The sequence below is a fragment of the Hibiscus syriacus genome, unplaced genomic scaffold (assembly GCF_006381635.1).
Source record: "Hibiscus syriacus cultivar Baekdansim isolate YM2019G1 unplaced genomic scaffold, ASM638163v2 tig00112206_pilon, whole genome shotgun sequence".
NCBI classification, from domain to species: Eukaryota; Viridiplantae; Streptophyta; class Magnoliopsida; order Malvales; family Malvaceae; genus Hibiscus; species Hibiscus syriacus.
The window spans coordinates 544,373-561,314 of record NW_024063267.1 but is presented as its reverse complement, the minus strand read 5'-3'; the positions used below and the strand labels follow the sequence as shown (position 1 = coordinate 561,314).

General features: G+C 33.5%; 1 protein-coding gene and 1 pseudogene across 1 annotated transcript; both read left to right on the top strand.

Moving 5' to 3' along the window:
• The first annotated feature begins 342 nt into the window (after positions 1 to 342).
• On the top strand, positions 343 to 4,624 carry LOC120175627 (annotated as a pseudogene).
• Positions 4,625 to 6,811: 2,187 nt separating this feature from the next.
• On the top strand, positions 6,812 to 7,467 carry LOC120175632 (40S ribosomal protein S16). Its single transcript, XM_039182239.1, has one exon. It carries the CDS (start codon positions 6,887 to 6,889, stop codon positions 7,322 to 7,324), a length of 438 nt encoding a protein of 145 aa, XP_039038170.1. The 5' UTR covers positions 6,812 to 6,886; the 3' UTR covers positions 7,325 to 7,467.
• The last annotated feature ends 9,475 nt before the right edge of the window (positions 7,468 to 16,942 follow it).

Genomic DNA, 16,942 nt, shown 5'->3' with positions numbered 1-16,942 from the left:
TTTTAATTTTAATTTTAATTTCTAAATTTTAAAATTTTAATTTATCTTCACTCTAAACTTTATCACCAAATTCTGCTACTTTCGATGCCCTCGATATATAAAACGATGAACCTGAATCGAACCTAATCAATAAATCTCTAACTACTATCGTTATTTGCTCAACTTTAACTACGACCCACCCCATCCATTCTCTCTTTCGCCGCGCGTGGAGTCCCGGTGTGACACCACCCTTCATTCTTTTTTCTCAAATCATGGAAATCTAAGAACCCCACTCCATGAAAACGACTCCACTTTCATGTCACTTTCTACTGTAGTCGATCTTTATTTTGATCATCATGCAAACATATTTTACCTTCAATCTCCTCCTTTATCACCGCTCATCTCTTTATTACTCTCCCTTTTCACCATTTTCATGGCAACCTTTGTTGGCAGTAACTTTGGTTGGTTGGTTGTCGGTGGCTGGCACTAGCATCCACTGTTAAAAAAAAGTGCCCCTTAAATGACCCAACATAATCTCACTCTTACTCGATTTCTGGGTTTTATCTGGTTTGTGATTTAAGCTACAATAATTTCTTTCTGCAGTGTTTCATTTACCATAAATGGTGGTTCAGTGCTTCGGTTTTAGGCTGTAGCTTTTGCTAAACAACTTGATTTTCCGCCTAAACATAGGTGAGAACTGGGAGAGCCATGAATCTGTTCATCACACTCTTTGCGTTGTGATTTTTTAAAAGTTTTTAGCTTGCATCCCACTAGGAACGCCAAGTGTTTGTTGAATGTTATGGGTTAAGATGCCAGCTTGATCTTTGAACAGCTTACTTTATTGCTGCTTTTTCTTGTTGATCGCATTGTGAATTCCGGCTTTTTTTGTTTGTTTTGTTCCGAAACAGAAACTAAAACCATGGACCACAAAACATGGCTATGGAGGAAAAGAACTTCGGAGAAGACGATTGTTGTTGCTACCGACAAGGTCGACATTTATTCTAAACGACCTGATGAAGAGGTAACCCCAAAACCCCAATTCTCCCCTTGTTTCTTGATTCTTGTTTCGAGATGTTTATGATCCTTGTATTCGATCTTTGACGATAACCCGAGGTTCGGCATTCGACATGTTTGTTCACTAGGAACAGATGATTCCGATGGAGGGAGGCCGAGATCGAATAGTGAAAATGGCACCAGTTGCTAATGCAGGTGACATACATTTATCCTTACTCCTCCATTTCCCTAAAATGTCATGTAGGATCATTGGAAGACCGATATATTTCTTCGAATATGATCGAATAAATATGATTTTTCTTTTAGGTTGTAAAATGGCTGAAGCAGATGCAATCACTCTGAAGAAAGAGCTGGATGAAGCTCTGAGGCAGCGGAAATTGGCATATGAAAAGTTGACCCACTCAGAGGTTGCATTGAATGATTGTATGCAGCAGCTAAATTTCGTTCGAGACGAGCTGGAGCGAAGGATCCGTGATACTGTTGCCAAGACATCGAGTGAATTCGAGACGGCACAGAAAGCATTACAGGACAAGTTGACAGACACAAGCAAGAGGCTTGGAGAGTTGAGCGTCGAGAATTCTCGGCTGAGTAAGGCCCTGCTGGTTAAAGAAGAATTGATCGAAGATCAGCGGAAGCTCAAATCTCGATTGGAAGAGGAATTCAGTGAGGTGATGGATAGATTAGAACTCACTGAGAAAGAGAACGCATTTCTGAAATGTGAGTTTCATGTCCTTGAGAAAGAGCTTGAGATCAGAAACGAAGAGATGGAATATATCCGTCGATCATCCGATTTGGCACATAAACAACATTTGCATGATTCTAAGAAAATCGCCAAGTTGGAAGCAGAATGCCAGAAGTTATGCTTACTTCTGCGAAAGAGGTTGCCGGGTCCAGCTGCCATGATGAAAATGAAGAATGAAGTCGAAATGTTAGCAAAGGACAAGGCAGAGATGAGTAACAATCTTCAGTTGGAACAACTACGCAATGTCGAAGAAGAAAACAAGACTCTCAGAGAAATAATGACCAAGAAGAATGCTCAAATCCAGTCATTGAGTTCAATGTGTTCTCAAACATCATCCAGGCCGGCAACAGAACTCGAGATTCAGCCTAAAGAACTGTTTAAAGAACATAAATCAATGGAGCTAATAAGGAGTAGTCCAATATCAAGTGAACTATCTATAACATCCGGTTTTGATATTGGCAGTATCGACGGAAATAGCTCTTCTTGTTCATGGGCTAATACTTTGTCAGATAAACGACTTTGGAATCCAATGGAACACAAGGCCATTATAGTTCCAGAAATGAGACTAATGGACGATTTTGTAGAGATGGAAAAATTAGCCTTATCAGATGGTAAGGAGTTGGTTCCATTTGAGCAGGGTCACTGCGGCTTCAGGAATACAAGACAGGTGCAGTCAAAAGACGTAGCCGGTGAAAGACCATTCGATTGGCTTCAGGTTGTTTTGCAGGCTATCTCCGAGCACAAACGTATTTCTGACCGAAGTTTAGTCGAAATTCTTGAGGACATCAAAATTGCTTTGGGTTGTAGCAATCTTTTAAATACCCCTGATGTCAACAAAAATGCATGCTCAATACATCCCATAGAAGCTGATGCTCTCCATATTAGTGGCTACATAGGCTGGAAATCTCCAAACATGTCTCCGACTACAGATTCACTCGGTGGAGCTTCTAGTGTCGATACCTCAGCCGGAAAAACAAAAGGCCAACAGTTTCAGCCTAATCTGAGCAAGTCAATTGGTAAAATTATCGAACTGATTGAAGGAATTGGACTAACATCTTCCAATTCTTCTGACACTTGCCTAGAGAAAAATCGAACTCCTAAACAATCACCAAGTCATGCCAACTACTTCGTCCGTGTCTTTCAGTGGAAAAGTTCGGAACTAAACACTGTTCAACAACGTTTTCTTTGTTCATGTAATGATCTGTTGGATCAAAGGGCTGATCTCGAAACTTTTGCCGAAGAACTCTCATTTGCTTTGGACTGGGTTGTGAACTTCTGTGTTACTCCACAGGAAGCTTCAAGAGCAAGGGATAAGATCAAAGGCATTTTGGTTGGAATGATTCACATGGTGAAAAAGAAGTTGCTTCTGCAAACCAAGGTTTAGTACTAGAATCGGATTTCACTCACATTTCTGAAGAACAATCATCTTCGCCAAGTGTTATCCCCGAAAAGGATGGTATTTCTTGTAGCCCGGAGGAAGAAAACAAGAGATTAAAAGAAGATTTGAAGGTTTCGAAAACCAAGCTGGAATCGCCAACTAACAAGAGTGAGGCCCTGATAGTACAACTTGAAGAATCAAAAGGAAGCATTGGAAGCTTACAAGCAGAACTTAGCATGTTAAAAGAATCAAAGGAAATGATAGAGGATCAGCTTGAAAATCAGAAATCGATTAATGAAGATCTTGATACCCAGCTCACTGTTGCCAAAGCTAAACTGAATGAAATCTTCCAAAAGTGCTCATCTTTGGAAGTTGAGTTGGAGTACAAAACTAGCTCTTGTGAAGAGCTAGAAGCTACATGCCTAGAGCATCAGCTCCAGTTAGAGAGGTAAAGTGCTGCTTCTTAGTTTTAGTTCCTGTGAACTCTGAAGAAAATTTGTCGGTAGTTTCTGATTTATGGAACATAAACTCGCAGTGTGGCGAAGAACGAAATGCTGAAGCAAGCTATGAATCAAGAGTGGAAGCAATCTCAAAAGGTAAGTCATTCTGCTGTTAGCCTATATTTCGCCTGACTTACTAGAATTTAATCTGGTCTTCGGTATTTTTCTGATATGCAACGTTTACAGTTGATATCAATGTCTAATGGCAAACTTTCTGTTTCGAATAGTGGTTTTGTTTTACTTGTGTTCTAAAGGCATGAGCCAATATATGCAAATTGGAAATGGAAAAAGTATATGGAACACTGATATTATGTCTGCATTTTGAACATACAGGGTTGGGAAATTACAGCGGCTTCAGTTAAGTTGGCAGAGTGCGAAGAAACAATGCTGAACCTAGGTAAGCAATTCAAGGTGTTGGCCGCACCTCGAGATGCAGTAAGCTTTGAAAAGGTTTTCTCCAACACAAGTGCTTCCGCGGCCGCCATAAGCAACAGAAGGGTGAACAAACGCCTCTCCTTGCACGACCGGATGCTAACCGATGATGGTGGCAAAGCAGGTGTTGTCAAGTCTCCCAAAATTCAAGAAGCGGAAGATTCAAGCCTTCCCCACTCCAATAACCGCAAAAAGTTGCAGGCATCAGGTTTTCTGTTGCATGCTTCAGAAGCATGTCATGGTTCGAGACGGGAAAGTACTAATGCCAGTGATATGGCTTTGGCTATTGTGCCAAGCAAGAAGCAAGGAGTCGGCATGCTAAGGAGGCTACTGTTTAGAAGGAAGAAAGGTTATAATAAGAAATCTCGTTACCAAAACTGAATGGTGACCGGTAAAATGAAGAAGCAGCGTGAGGCAAAACAGCGGTCGTTTACATAACGTGGCGATTGGTTAATCGTTTGGTTTGACGAGTTAATGTAGTATGATGAGAGCTTGTAGTCCTTTCCAAAACATAGTGTGGGGATATTACGAGAGAGAGAGAGGCTATATATATTTCTGTGTTGGAGAGCATTTGAAAAACCAGATAACTACGGTTTCAGTTGGTAGCCTTAACCAGAAATATCATTTGTCAGTTTTGATCATAATTTTTATCTTCTTTAGGATGATATCACTGCACATTCCTTTGCTCACACAATCACAATCACACCATTAATTTATACTTTTCTTTTCGACGCTTTATCGCCCTACTATTGCTGCCATTTTCATTTCTAGCAAGGCATTGTAATTTTTTTTAATAAGAATAATTCCGTTTTTGTTCAGTCGTTTGACTGTTATTTTCGTTTATCTTTTTTCTTATGGTTGAATTTGACATCGTCACTACAGATCAAGATGACGTTTATTTGTTACCACGCTGATCTTCCCTCCTTTGGACCCTTCAATTGATTTTGATACGCGTTTTGCGTTCGTGGATAGTTTTCTCATGTCGATTGACTCTGAGTTACGATTTGTCGATGATTTTTCAGTAGTACCATCCCATTTTATAGTTCGTTTGTCGATGCAGTCAGATTTTTTTTGTATATTTATTTGATTGTAAATATTTATTGTAATTCTAAAAATATTTTTTTTAATAAAACTATCAACTTTCTATATAAAAAAAACTAACGAATAATATGCAAATAAGAATAAAAATTGCACTTTTATAACTATCACAAATAGGACGAGCGAGAGATGACTATCAAGCTCAGTTGGTAGAGCACAAGGTTCTTAACCTTGAGGTCGTGGGCTCGAGTCCTACGGAGAGCATTTCATAATTCGGAGGTCTTCTACGGAAGTTGCTCTCAACCTGGTGTTGGGTAGGGCTGAGCAACGAAACCGAGAAAACTGAAAAACTGACACGAACCGAGTAAAACGGTTCGGTTCGGTTCGGTTTAGTTTTAAACGGTTCGGTTTTCGGTTCGGTTTAAAGGCTTCATTTTTTTGATTCGGTTCGGTTCAGATTTTTCATATGGAACCCATTTGTTCCATATTGAACCGAATAGGCAATTTTTGTAAAAAAAAATTATAGTTTCAAGTGATTTTTTTATTGAAAAACCGATAAACCGAATCGAACCGAAAAAACCGGTTTCGATTTTTTCAATTTTTTAACTATTCGATTTCGGATTCGGTTTAAATATTGAAAACCCGTTTATTTCGGTTCGGTTCAATTTTTGGTAAAAAACCGAACCGAACCGAATACACCCCTAGTGTTGGGGACAGCCTACTATCTTACCTCCCCTTACCCCATTACATATGGGAACAAGGGACAACCAAAAACAAATAGGACGAGCGAGTTTTAAACTCAAATTTGAACAAGTTTAAGAAAAATCTGACCCGAATCGAAGACGGATGTATGTAGAATCCTTTCAAATTCTTGCTTTTAATATCATTTAGGTTCTTATTAATTTAAATTTATGTAAAATCGAACTTTTATCACTTTCTATTTTTTTAAATTAAATACTTAATAAATTTATATTATTTTAAACTTAAGTAGCTTATTCTTCATAATATTTGATCCTAGTTCTGTCCTAAACCAGAACCAACCCGAAACTAAAATTTCATTAAAGAAATCAATTATATTAAACTAGATCATATCAACATCAATTGGATATAAAATTATAGGATAAACTACGCATTTAGTGATTAAACTATCAATTTTAGTCTGTTTCAGTATCTAAACTTTCAAAATTTCAAAACCATACCTAACATTTAGTTTTTATTTTTTTTATTACTTCACCATTAAAAACTTAATGAGCTTAGTATCTAAACTATCAATTTTGATATGTTTTAGTACCTAAACTTTCAATTATTTTAAACTTAACTTTAAATTTTGAAAGGGGTTACTAAAAGGAAACAAAGACTAAAATAAACTAAAAAATAAATTTTAAATATAGTTTTAAAAAAATTAAAAGCTTAAGTATTAAAAAGAACCAAATCTGACAGTTTAGATACTAAACATGTAATTTACCCAAAAATTTATCATTATTAATTAAAAGTTCAATAACTTTTCCCACGTGTGAAATTCATGCATTAGTATTGGGCTTTTGGGTATGGACTGACAATTATATTTGGTACGCTCTTATACCAATCCTTTAAATGTAACCAAAGCAGTTCAATTAAAGCCCAAAAATAAAATGGGCCTTGAACTCCTCAAACGCATCGTTTTAAGCTTTTTGAAAACCCTAACTTCGTAAAGCAAGCTTTTATATAAATCTCTTACCGCAACGCATTAAGCTTACGCGAGGGGGTTTTGCTTAAAGGTAAGAGCCGTCGTTTTTATCTGCGAAACTCATAATCGGAACGACGATGGCGGAGAAAGCAATCGAATCGGTGCAATGCTTCGGCCGCAAGAAGACGGCGGTGGCCGTAACGTACTGCAAGAGAGGCCGTGGTCTGATTAAGATCAACGGCTGTCCCATCGAGCTCGTCGAGCCGGAGATCCTACGTTTCAAGGCCGTCGAGCCAATCCTTCTCCTCGGTCGTCAACGCTTCGCCGGCGTCGACATGAGGATCCGAGTCAAGGGAGGAGGTCACACTTCTCAGATCTACGCTATCCGCCAAAGCATCGCTAAAGCACTCGTGGCTTTTTACCAGAAGTACGTTGATGAGCAGAGCAAGAAGGAGATTAAGGATATTTTGGTCAGGTACGATAGGACTTTGCTGGTTGCTGATCCCAGGAGGTGCGAGCCCAAGAAGTTCGGAGGAAGAGGTGCTAGGGCTAGGTTCCAGAAGAGTTACCGTTGAAGAAGCTTTATGGTTCGTTTTAATATGGTTATGCTTGTTTCGAATTAAGTTTTTATTATGTGTTTAAATTAGCTTCGACTTGTGTTTCAGAATTTTTGGATGTTTGTTTTGCTTGTTTAAATTTATAGATAAATGCTTAAGACTGTTGCTTTGTTATATTTAATCCTTCTGTTCTTTGTTTATTGTCTGGATTTTCATTCCTGATTTGGGATTGTTTGATGTTGTTATTTGCCTGATAATTATCTATAATTTTAGTCCAATTCCAATAGCTTTGAGATTAACTGATGACCCGTTGTTAGCTTCTATGTACGTCTTGGTATGTTTGTGTGTCTTTGTTTCCGAGTCTTGGTAAAGCATATCGAGTGCATGAATGTAAGACTTGAATTTCTTCGTCTTGCATTTTTACTGAATAGTTCGTCATAATTTATGTAACAACCAAATTTTAATTATGATAATAGTATGATAAACACTAACGTGATGACTGTGATGATAAAATATCCAGAAAGAAAGCTGAAAAGAACGATTTTGTTTGTGTGATTATAGAACTGTTGAGAGGATCGTTGGGTTAATTCCTTGTGAAAATGTCTACAAAGCTTTGATGGATATGGCTTTGTTGGGTTTTCTTAGTTTGCTTATGAAATCAGGCGGCTTTTGTTTGATGCAGTTGAGGTTTATTTTTACGTAAATAACTTTATATTGGTACATGGTTTGCTCTTAAACTCCTTAGAATCAGAGCTTTAATGCAAAATCCATAGATGATATAGTATATGTATATGGAATGGACTTGAGTCGAGTGATTGGGTCTGTGTAGTGTAGATCTCTAGCTTGAGTTAGTTGAGTTGCATTTAGGGACTGAAGTTCTTGTAGGGAATCTACCTCATAAGTCTCCTAGTATGTCAGGGATGATATGATGATATCTATAGGTATAAGAAGTTTCATCTCGACTCTGCTGACATAACACAAATATTTTAATATTATTCTTGTTAATATTTAGTAACATCTTGATAACCATGCCTAGATATATATCAAACCCTAATGCACCTACTCAGGTATCTTTGCCATATCTAAATCAAGACTCCTAAGATTAGGCAACCAACAATGAAAGAACAGAGGCTTGTTCTGAAAGGGCTAGGGATTGTGTTCAAGGAATTGATCGTCGGTTATAGCATCGACAAATTAAAAAAAAACAAAGGGATTAGGGCCAGCGAACATTTCCTCTACAATCCTCTACAATCCCCAACTTCTCCCAAAGTAGATCTTCAATTTTCTGTACCACACACTGAAGTTCAGTGATTTATCAAGGAATTGACTAAGAAGAGAGAATTTGCAGGTTTGAATTCCCTCTTCAAACACATCCTTAGGAGGCTTGACAGTATTTTATTCCTCTCTTGGATAAAGATTGATCTTCGGTTGCTGCAAATAACTTACTCCTGTCAATTGACTCACTAGAAAAATCAGTCCTAGGCATAACGCAAATTGTACAGGCCTTTTAAAATTGTACAAATCCATAATCATTCGCATTAAGATGCAATAGTTTCGATTGATATTGAGAGGTTGTATGTTTACTTCAGAATGATTAAGCGCTGAATGATTCAAATGTTGAATGGTTCAGAGGCTCTGTATGAATTAGTTCTGAATGTGACATGTTGTTTGATAATAGCTTTGAATCATTTAAAATGTACTTCTGTGTTGAATCAGTCAGCATCGAATCATTCAGAGGTGCAAAACAAACGTATTGAATGTTGAACGGTTCAGCATTGAATGCTGAACGGTTCAGCATTTAACGTTGAACGGTTTCATTAAGAGGCAAATAAACAACCTTGAATGTCGATCTTGATTTAAATATTAATTATTTCATAGAATTTGATTAAAAATTAAAATTTATGTTCGTTATACTTTAATAATAATAGGTTAGTGAGACATTTTAATGTCTCATCAACATTCTATGTCCTATAACTCTCATTAACATATGCCTTATTTTTTAATATAAATCTAGGGTATACTCAACGTAGTACTTGTTGAATTAGTTTGGTACAATAAATGAATTAAACCAAGAAATGAATTAGTTTGGTGCATTAGATTGATTCAACACACATCTAATGCCATGGAAATGTTCTTCCGGGTTTGGGACATCAACAACCAAGATGATTGAAAAATGAAAGGAGGAGAATAAAAGAACAAGGACAAAGTGGAACATAATTGTGAAACTAGTCTAGTTTCACAATCATTAAAACTTAAAAATGCATAATCCAGGCACAATACATACAAAAGATTTACAAGTAGGCAAAGTATATCTTTATACATTACAAGAAGTTGGAAAAGAGTGCAAACATAAAAGTTATTTTTGAGTCTTGTAATTTATAATTATTCAGATATATAATTCTTGGGAGCTTAATGATGAAAAAACATGGGAAAGATACTTTGACCTTGCAAAGTTAAATTCATCTTATAGTGAATCACAGACATGGTGAGAAGAACAAGATCACAGAGCATACCTCATGGAAGTTCACCAATAGGATAAACAAAAAAATTAGTCGACCCTATTCTCATATGTAATGGGATAAGGGAGAGGTAATGTAATAGGTTGTTCTCAACACTAGGTTGAGAGCAACTTCCGTGGAAGACCTCCGGCAATTATGAATTGCCCACTGTGAGACTCGATCCCACGACCACAAGGTTAAGAGCCTTGCGCTCTACCAACTGAGCTGGACGGGCAATTCTCACCATAGTATAAACAGTTATTTTCAAAACGATTTAATTATACTTTTATATGTCATATTATAGTGTTGTTAAGTAGTTAATGATAATGTGATCAAAATAAAAATAATTTAAAATTTTAATGATAAATTAAAAAAATTAAGTAAATAAAATAAGAGTGAAAAGAAAGTTGAACAGAGAAATTTATAATTTACCTTAAAATAAAATTTGGTAACTATACATTTAGTACTTAAATTATTATTTTTATCCATTATAGTACCTAAACTTTCAATTTTTTTAAAATTATACCTAACATTTAGTTTTTATTTCATTTCAGTACCTCTTTGTTTTGAACTTAACGTGTTTAGTACCAAAACTATCAGTTTTTGTCTATTTTAGTACTTAAATTTTCAATTTTTTGAAAACTTAACATTAAATTTTGAACGGAATACTAAAATGAAATAAAAACTAAACTTTAAGTGTGGTTTTAGATAATGCACTATGAATTATTCCAATATTATAGGTGAGTTAATTATTTAGTCCAATACGACACCAATAATTTTAGTCCAATACTGCAGGCGGGCTAATTATTTAGCTCAATATGACGCATTAATTTATTTAGGGATCTATGATATTTATTACTGTGACTTGAAACTCGTTGCATTGATGTGATGAGTTTCAATAAAAAATATTTTTTTATTAAAACATTTTTCCCCGATGTGATAAAATTTAATAAAAATATATATTTTATTGACACCAATCATCTTGACATGACGAGTTTGAATAAAAAAATATTTTTTAAGAAAATTTATCACCTAAAAGTGACAAGTTATTTGAACGCTATAATAAATATCGTAAATCCTAAAATAAACTTTTATATGTCCTATTAGGTTAATTAGTAAAACTTTTTTTACTATCGAGAAAAAAAACCTGGCCATCTATCATCTCTTCCAGCCCAAAAAAACATTAGGACAAATATAAAGACAATTTAAGATTATACATTTAGGACACAAATATGATTTTACATATGTGAGGTATGATAATGTGTTGTTTCTTCTCTCATTGATGGCAGATGGTGAATTTATGATTGGACTAAACCTACCAAATGGTGCAACCACAAGTGCCCAGACATATATATATATATATATGTAGATACTTTGACAAAGAAATGTGAAAACCATGGGTCTGCTCAAGTGACAAAACCGGCTAATTAGGGTAGTGGTGCTGCCTGATATGCCACAAATTCTCACGCCAGAAGGGCCTTAAATAGTAATCGATGGTTTTGGCCATTTCGTAATAATATTCGTTATGTCCGTAATAACGATAAATACATACGACACGCGCCCTCGAACACCCACTTCAAACCCCAATTCAATGCCAGGCCAATTTGAAGTAGGAATCAAAAGAGTTGAAACGAATTGTGAATTCCCTGTTAATGAGAAGAACAAACTTGACCAGTACAAGGAAACATAGCAACCATTCCCGGGAAGCACTGGAATGTAGTCCAGGGCCATGCACTTGTGACCCTATGCAAACACAAACCACACGATATGTATAAACACACAAGAATTCGAACTCGGTTTGAACCGAAAACGACCCGAATACGATAAATCAACATAGGTAATGTCCCCTGAGATATGATTCCCTGAGAGTGGAATGCTCTCCATTATTGTTCAATAATGTCAGGTTTATAATGTCAAGTGCTAATCAATGCTGTTGGCCATTTAGACTACTAGTTATTAACTAATGTTCTTCATTTTTTTGTGATAAGTTTTATTAGTATAAAAAGTAATTAATAGTGTAAATTCTAGGTGGATTTGGTCATTATTCTGGGTATCTTGAGCCACTTTCTCTTTTCTGTTTGTTTCTTGGGATAATTCCAGCTTTTCTAGATTTTTCTTCTCTCCCTATCTAAGTAGTTTAGTTATGAATTTTATTCCTCTTCTTTGCAAAGTTTGGAAGGGTAATCCATTTATCTATAAATACATTAATTTGAACCATTATTTTTGTTAATTTATTATATATAAATTATCGAATCGTTTCTTTAGGCTTATATAACAAATAAGTACTTAAAGTATACTATCTTTTTCAATTAGCACGAACCAAACGACCTCAGTGGTAAATGAACTGTTGTTATTCCTTGAAGTCTCAAATCCGAACACTAGGAATGCCAAGGGTGTGAGTGTTCAATGTCAAATGGTTGAGAGAGTGAACATGGTAGATAATATTTTGTATTTACCCTAGATTAATAAAAAAAATCAATTAAGTACCTAAAGTTATCTTTTTGATAAAAATATGTACCTGAAGTATTTTATGTCAAAATATGTATCTAAACTATTTAAATTCTTTCATCTAAGTTTTAGGTAGTTAAATGAAAAAGAAAATACACTTAAAGTATTTATTTGATATATAAGCCTTCTTTTTATTATGTTTTACATATAAATTATTGATTTTTATTTTAATAATTTAACTTCAAAAGTTTAACATTATTATTTAGTTAGATTAACTTTTTTTATTTTTTAAAAAACATAAATATTGTAAATAATTTATAAAGCTTATGATTAAAAGCTTTCAAATTGATATTTCTTTTCCCCTCGTTGTAGGTTTAATATCTATTACGAGTAAAATTCTTTTGTCCCTCCCCTTCTCTAGGTAAGTAAGAGTAGTATTAAAAAAAACGTAAATACCATACTAATGTGAATAATTTGTTTATATATTTTAAACAATAATACACATTGTCTCAATTTGAGAAGTCTTTTGTATCGACAATCAGTTTGTTTAGTGGGATGAAATATTAGATCTTAAGCAATATCAAAAGTTAAAATCCCGACGTTTGTAGTTGGAGCAAATTGGATTAGGAATGTTGTCATCGCCTTTGCAATACCCTATCCGCATTAATCTATTAATAAATCAGATATCGATGATTATTCTAATTTTTTACGATGAGTATATTGTATTTTATTTTATTTAAATAATAAAAAAATCATGAAAGATAAAAATACCACCATATAATATAGGAATGACAACAGGGCGGGTTCGGGGCGGGTTTTGCTCGCCCCGTCCCCTACGGGTTTTTTATCGGGGCACCCCGTCGGAGATTGTTTTTGCCCCGTCCCCGACCCTGACCCAAAATATTATACCCAAACCCGAACCCAAAAATATTATATATATATAGTTAATATAAAAATATAAAATATTATATATATAATTAATATTTAATTATACCCAAACCGACCCGAAATATTATACCCAAACCGACCCGAAATATTATACCCAAACCTTGCCCCGTCCCCGAACCGACCCAAAAAATTCCCCGATACCCGGCCCGACCCGATATCATTCAAACCCTAACTAACCCGAACTTGATCGGGTTTCGGGTTTTCCCGTCGAATTCGAGTCATTCTGCCATCCTAATATAATATCAATTAATATTTAATTAAATTGATATTTGATCAATTACTAATATCAAATCAATTAAAAGTTTGATAGATTTATAGATAAAAAAAATGAAAGCGAAACTAAAGAAGTGTAGTGGCGCCTGCGGTGGTGGCGAATCTTCTCTGGTAAACGAGATCTAGGAAAACGACCATTGTTGTGCCATTTTTTGGATTATATAACTTAGGCCGGCTACATTTGCACGATTTACAGCTCAGTCCATTTTCTTTTTCTGATAAATGAATTTTGTCAATTATTTAAAAATGAACGATCAATCACTCTTGTAATTATTGGTGCTCGAACTTATAATCTTTAAAAACAACAGTGATTCTTTCGATCATTAAGATAAGTTAATTCATTTTATGACGAGTACTTTTGGATAGTAAAGATGAGAATCTTTTACGAGAAAATGAAATCTTTGGAGGAGAGAAAAATTAAGAAAAGAAAGTTTTTGAAAAAAGAGAAAAATTATTATTTATAGAAGGAAAAAAGAGAAAAAAAAATTATCATTTGCCCCTAAGATTATACATATGAATAGGGATGACAACGGGTTGGGTTTTTGGTTAACTTGATCCGATCTGATAATTTTATATCCTACATCCTATTTGATTCGACCTAAAAATATATATATAATCCACTCGTTTTCGATTTGATCTGATATTTTAAGTTTAAATCCAACCCGATTTGATATAAATTAAGGATTTAATTAAAATAATAATAATAATAATAATAATTTTAAAAATTATATTATTATCATCGTGTCGGAGTTTTTATAAATCTTATCGACACATTATTTATTATGAATATAATAGTTATCATTCAAATTATTATGATTTTCTTATATTCAAATAAAGAAATGAACACTTGTAATTGCTTTCTCCTAATGAAAATAAATGGCTATGAAATCAATTTGGTAGTGGGCACAAGCTAAACATTAGGCAGATTACTGGATTGATGGGGAAGGCATCATATAAAGCAAAACTGAGGAGGAATTAGAGACGGTGATTTAACTTAGAAATCCACGGATTTAAATTCGATCATATCGGTCTGATTTTTTAAAAATAAATATTCGGTTTCGGATTGGATCGATTTTTTAATGGGTAAGTCGGTTTGGGTTCGAGTGGGGTAAAAAATTCAGACCCGATCCGACTTGGGATAATAATATAATTTCTTTAAAAAATTATTATTATTTTTAATTAAGTACTTATTTTATACCAAATCGAGTCGAATTGTGTCAGATTTATACTCTAAAAAATTAGGTCGGGTCAAAGTTTGGTAGACGATATATATGCGAAATAATAGTACCACGTGAGAAACAAAGAAAATGAGATCAAACTTATCCACAAAACTATTAATTAATTAGTTAATCGATTAACTAATCATAGACTCAATTCTCGTGGACATGTGATTTCCCTTTCAACTACATATTTTGATGGGATTGTTTTTTTATTAATATGAGATAAATATAAAGTAGTATTTATTAGGGATGTTTAAAATTAGGTATTTTATTTCCGGGTATCAAAATATTGGGTACTTGAAATTTCGAGTACCAAAAAATCAGCCTATGTCGTGGCCCATTACATCTGGATACCCATAAAATTCAAGTACTCGTATTCTCGGGTCACTAGTATTCGGTTTATAGCTTTTTTAATATTATTCTTTAAGTTATATTATTTTTAAAAAATATATATATAGTCAAATTTAAAATTTTACTATTTAAAGGTCTATAATGTATATAATCCACATATAAATTTTAAAAATTTAAATTACATAATTAAAAAATTATTAAAAATTAAAATAAAAGATATAATTAAATTTCAAATGATTCAAAATTAAAATAAATATTTTAAAATAATTTAGAAGGTTAATGTGAAATAATTTTTTTAAGAAATTAAGAATTTAAAATGTTATGTGATAAAATTTAAGAAATTATAAATTTAAAATTTAAAGTGAAATAATTTGAGAATTATAAATAAAAAATTAATATAAAATAAGAAAAATAACAAACCAGATACTGGGTCGGTGGGTACTCGATTAAGCAATATTTTGTGATACGGGCCCAACCCGAAAACCCAAAAAAAAGCTGGTCGGGTACACGACTCGGTCATCTTGTGTATTTTTATTATAAATATCCAATATTTTTAATCGGATCGACGGGCCGGGTATTTTTGAACAACCCTAGTATTTATTCAAAAATGACTATCAACCATTTGACATTTAACACTTATACCTCTGACATTCTTGATGTTCGAACTCGAAACCTCAAAGAATAATGTCAATTTATTTACCATTAAAATCGCTCGATTCTTATGAATAATTTTTTTTTACTAATATAGAAAAACAAAAATTTAAATTTAACAAAATAATAGTATAAAGTAAGAATCTCGCATAGACCGTCGAATTGAAACTCCTAGCATGACAAATTTTTGGTTATCAACATATTGACTAACAAGACAGACGTTAACCACTCAATTCTCACCCCTTTTTCTCGCTCCAAACTTCTCTAATTAAATATTAAATAAATTACGTATTTAGTATATAAACTATCAGTTTTAGTTTGTTTTCGTACCTAAACTTTTAATTTTTAAAAAATAATATCTAACGTTTAGTTTTGTTTAATTTTAGTACCCATTGAAAACTTAACATTAAATTTTGAGAAAAATGAAAGTTTAGGTACTAAAACAGATCAAAACCAATAGTTTAGGTACTAAACGTGTTAAAGTTTTAACGGCGGGATACTAAAATGAAACAAAAACTAAACATAATGTATGATTTTGAAAAATTAAAAATTTAGGTAGTAAAACAAACAAAATTAATAGTTTAAGTACTAAATTCATAATTTATCATTAAATATTTTCCGCCAAAATTTTAACACGTTTGCAAAGTTAAAAATTAAAAGCATGTAAAAAATATAATTTATAAAGTTATATTTAATTATAACTTAATTACTTAAAGGTTTTTTTTAATTTAGTTTGATATTTAAATCTTTTAACTATAATATATATTAACAGTTCATTTTTATTATAAAAATATAGGATAAAGTATACAAATAGTCTTCTAGCTATAGAGTATTATTTTGTTGAATCTTTCAACTATTAAAAGTTATAAAATGGTTCATCGACCATAGTGTGTTATTTTGTTGAGTTTTTAAATATTAAAAGTTACATAATGATCACCTGACTATTCAAATATTCCAAATTCATCATTTTTCGTTAAAAATTTGGTGGTCGTCTGAGTTGGACGTTAACATATAGATTGAAATATGATAAAATCTAGTTCTAGAACTGTTTGTGCTGTATTTTATAGATCGTCTCTCCGTTTTCGTTATGTCATTAAGCTAGTGTTTAAAACATTATGTCTTCAAGTCAGTGCTTGAAAGCAATGATGTTGCCAGTAGACATCATTAAAATATGTTTTTTTATATCTTAGTCAGTAGATTGACGTCTAACTCAGACGATCGTCAATCATTTAACTGAAAAAGATGAG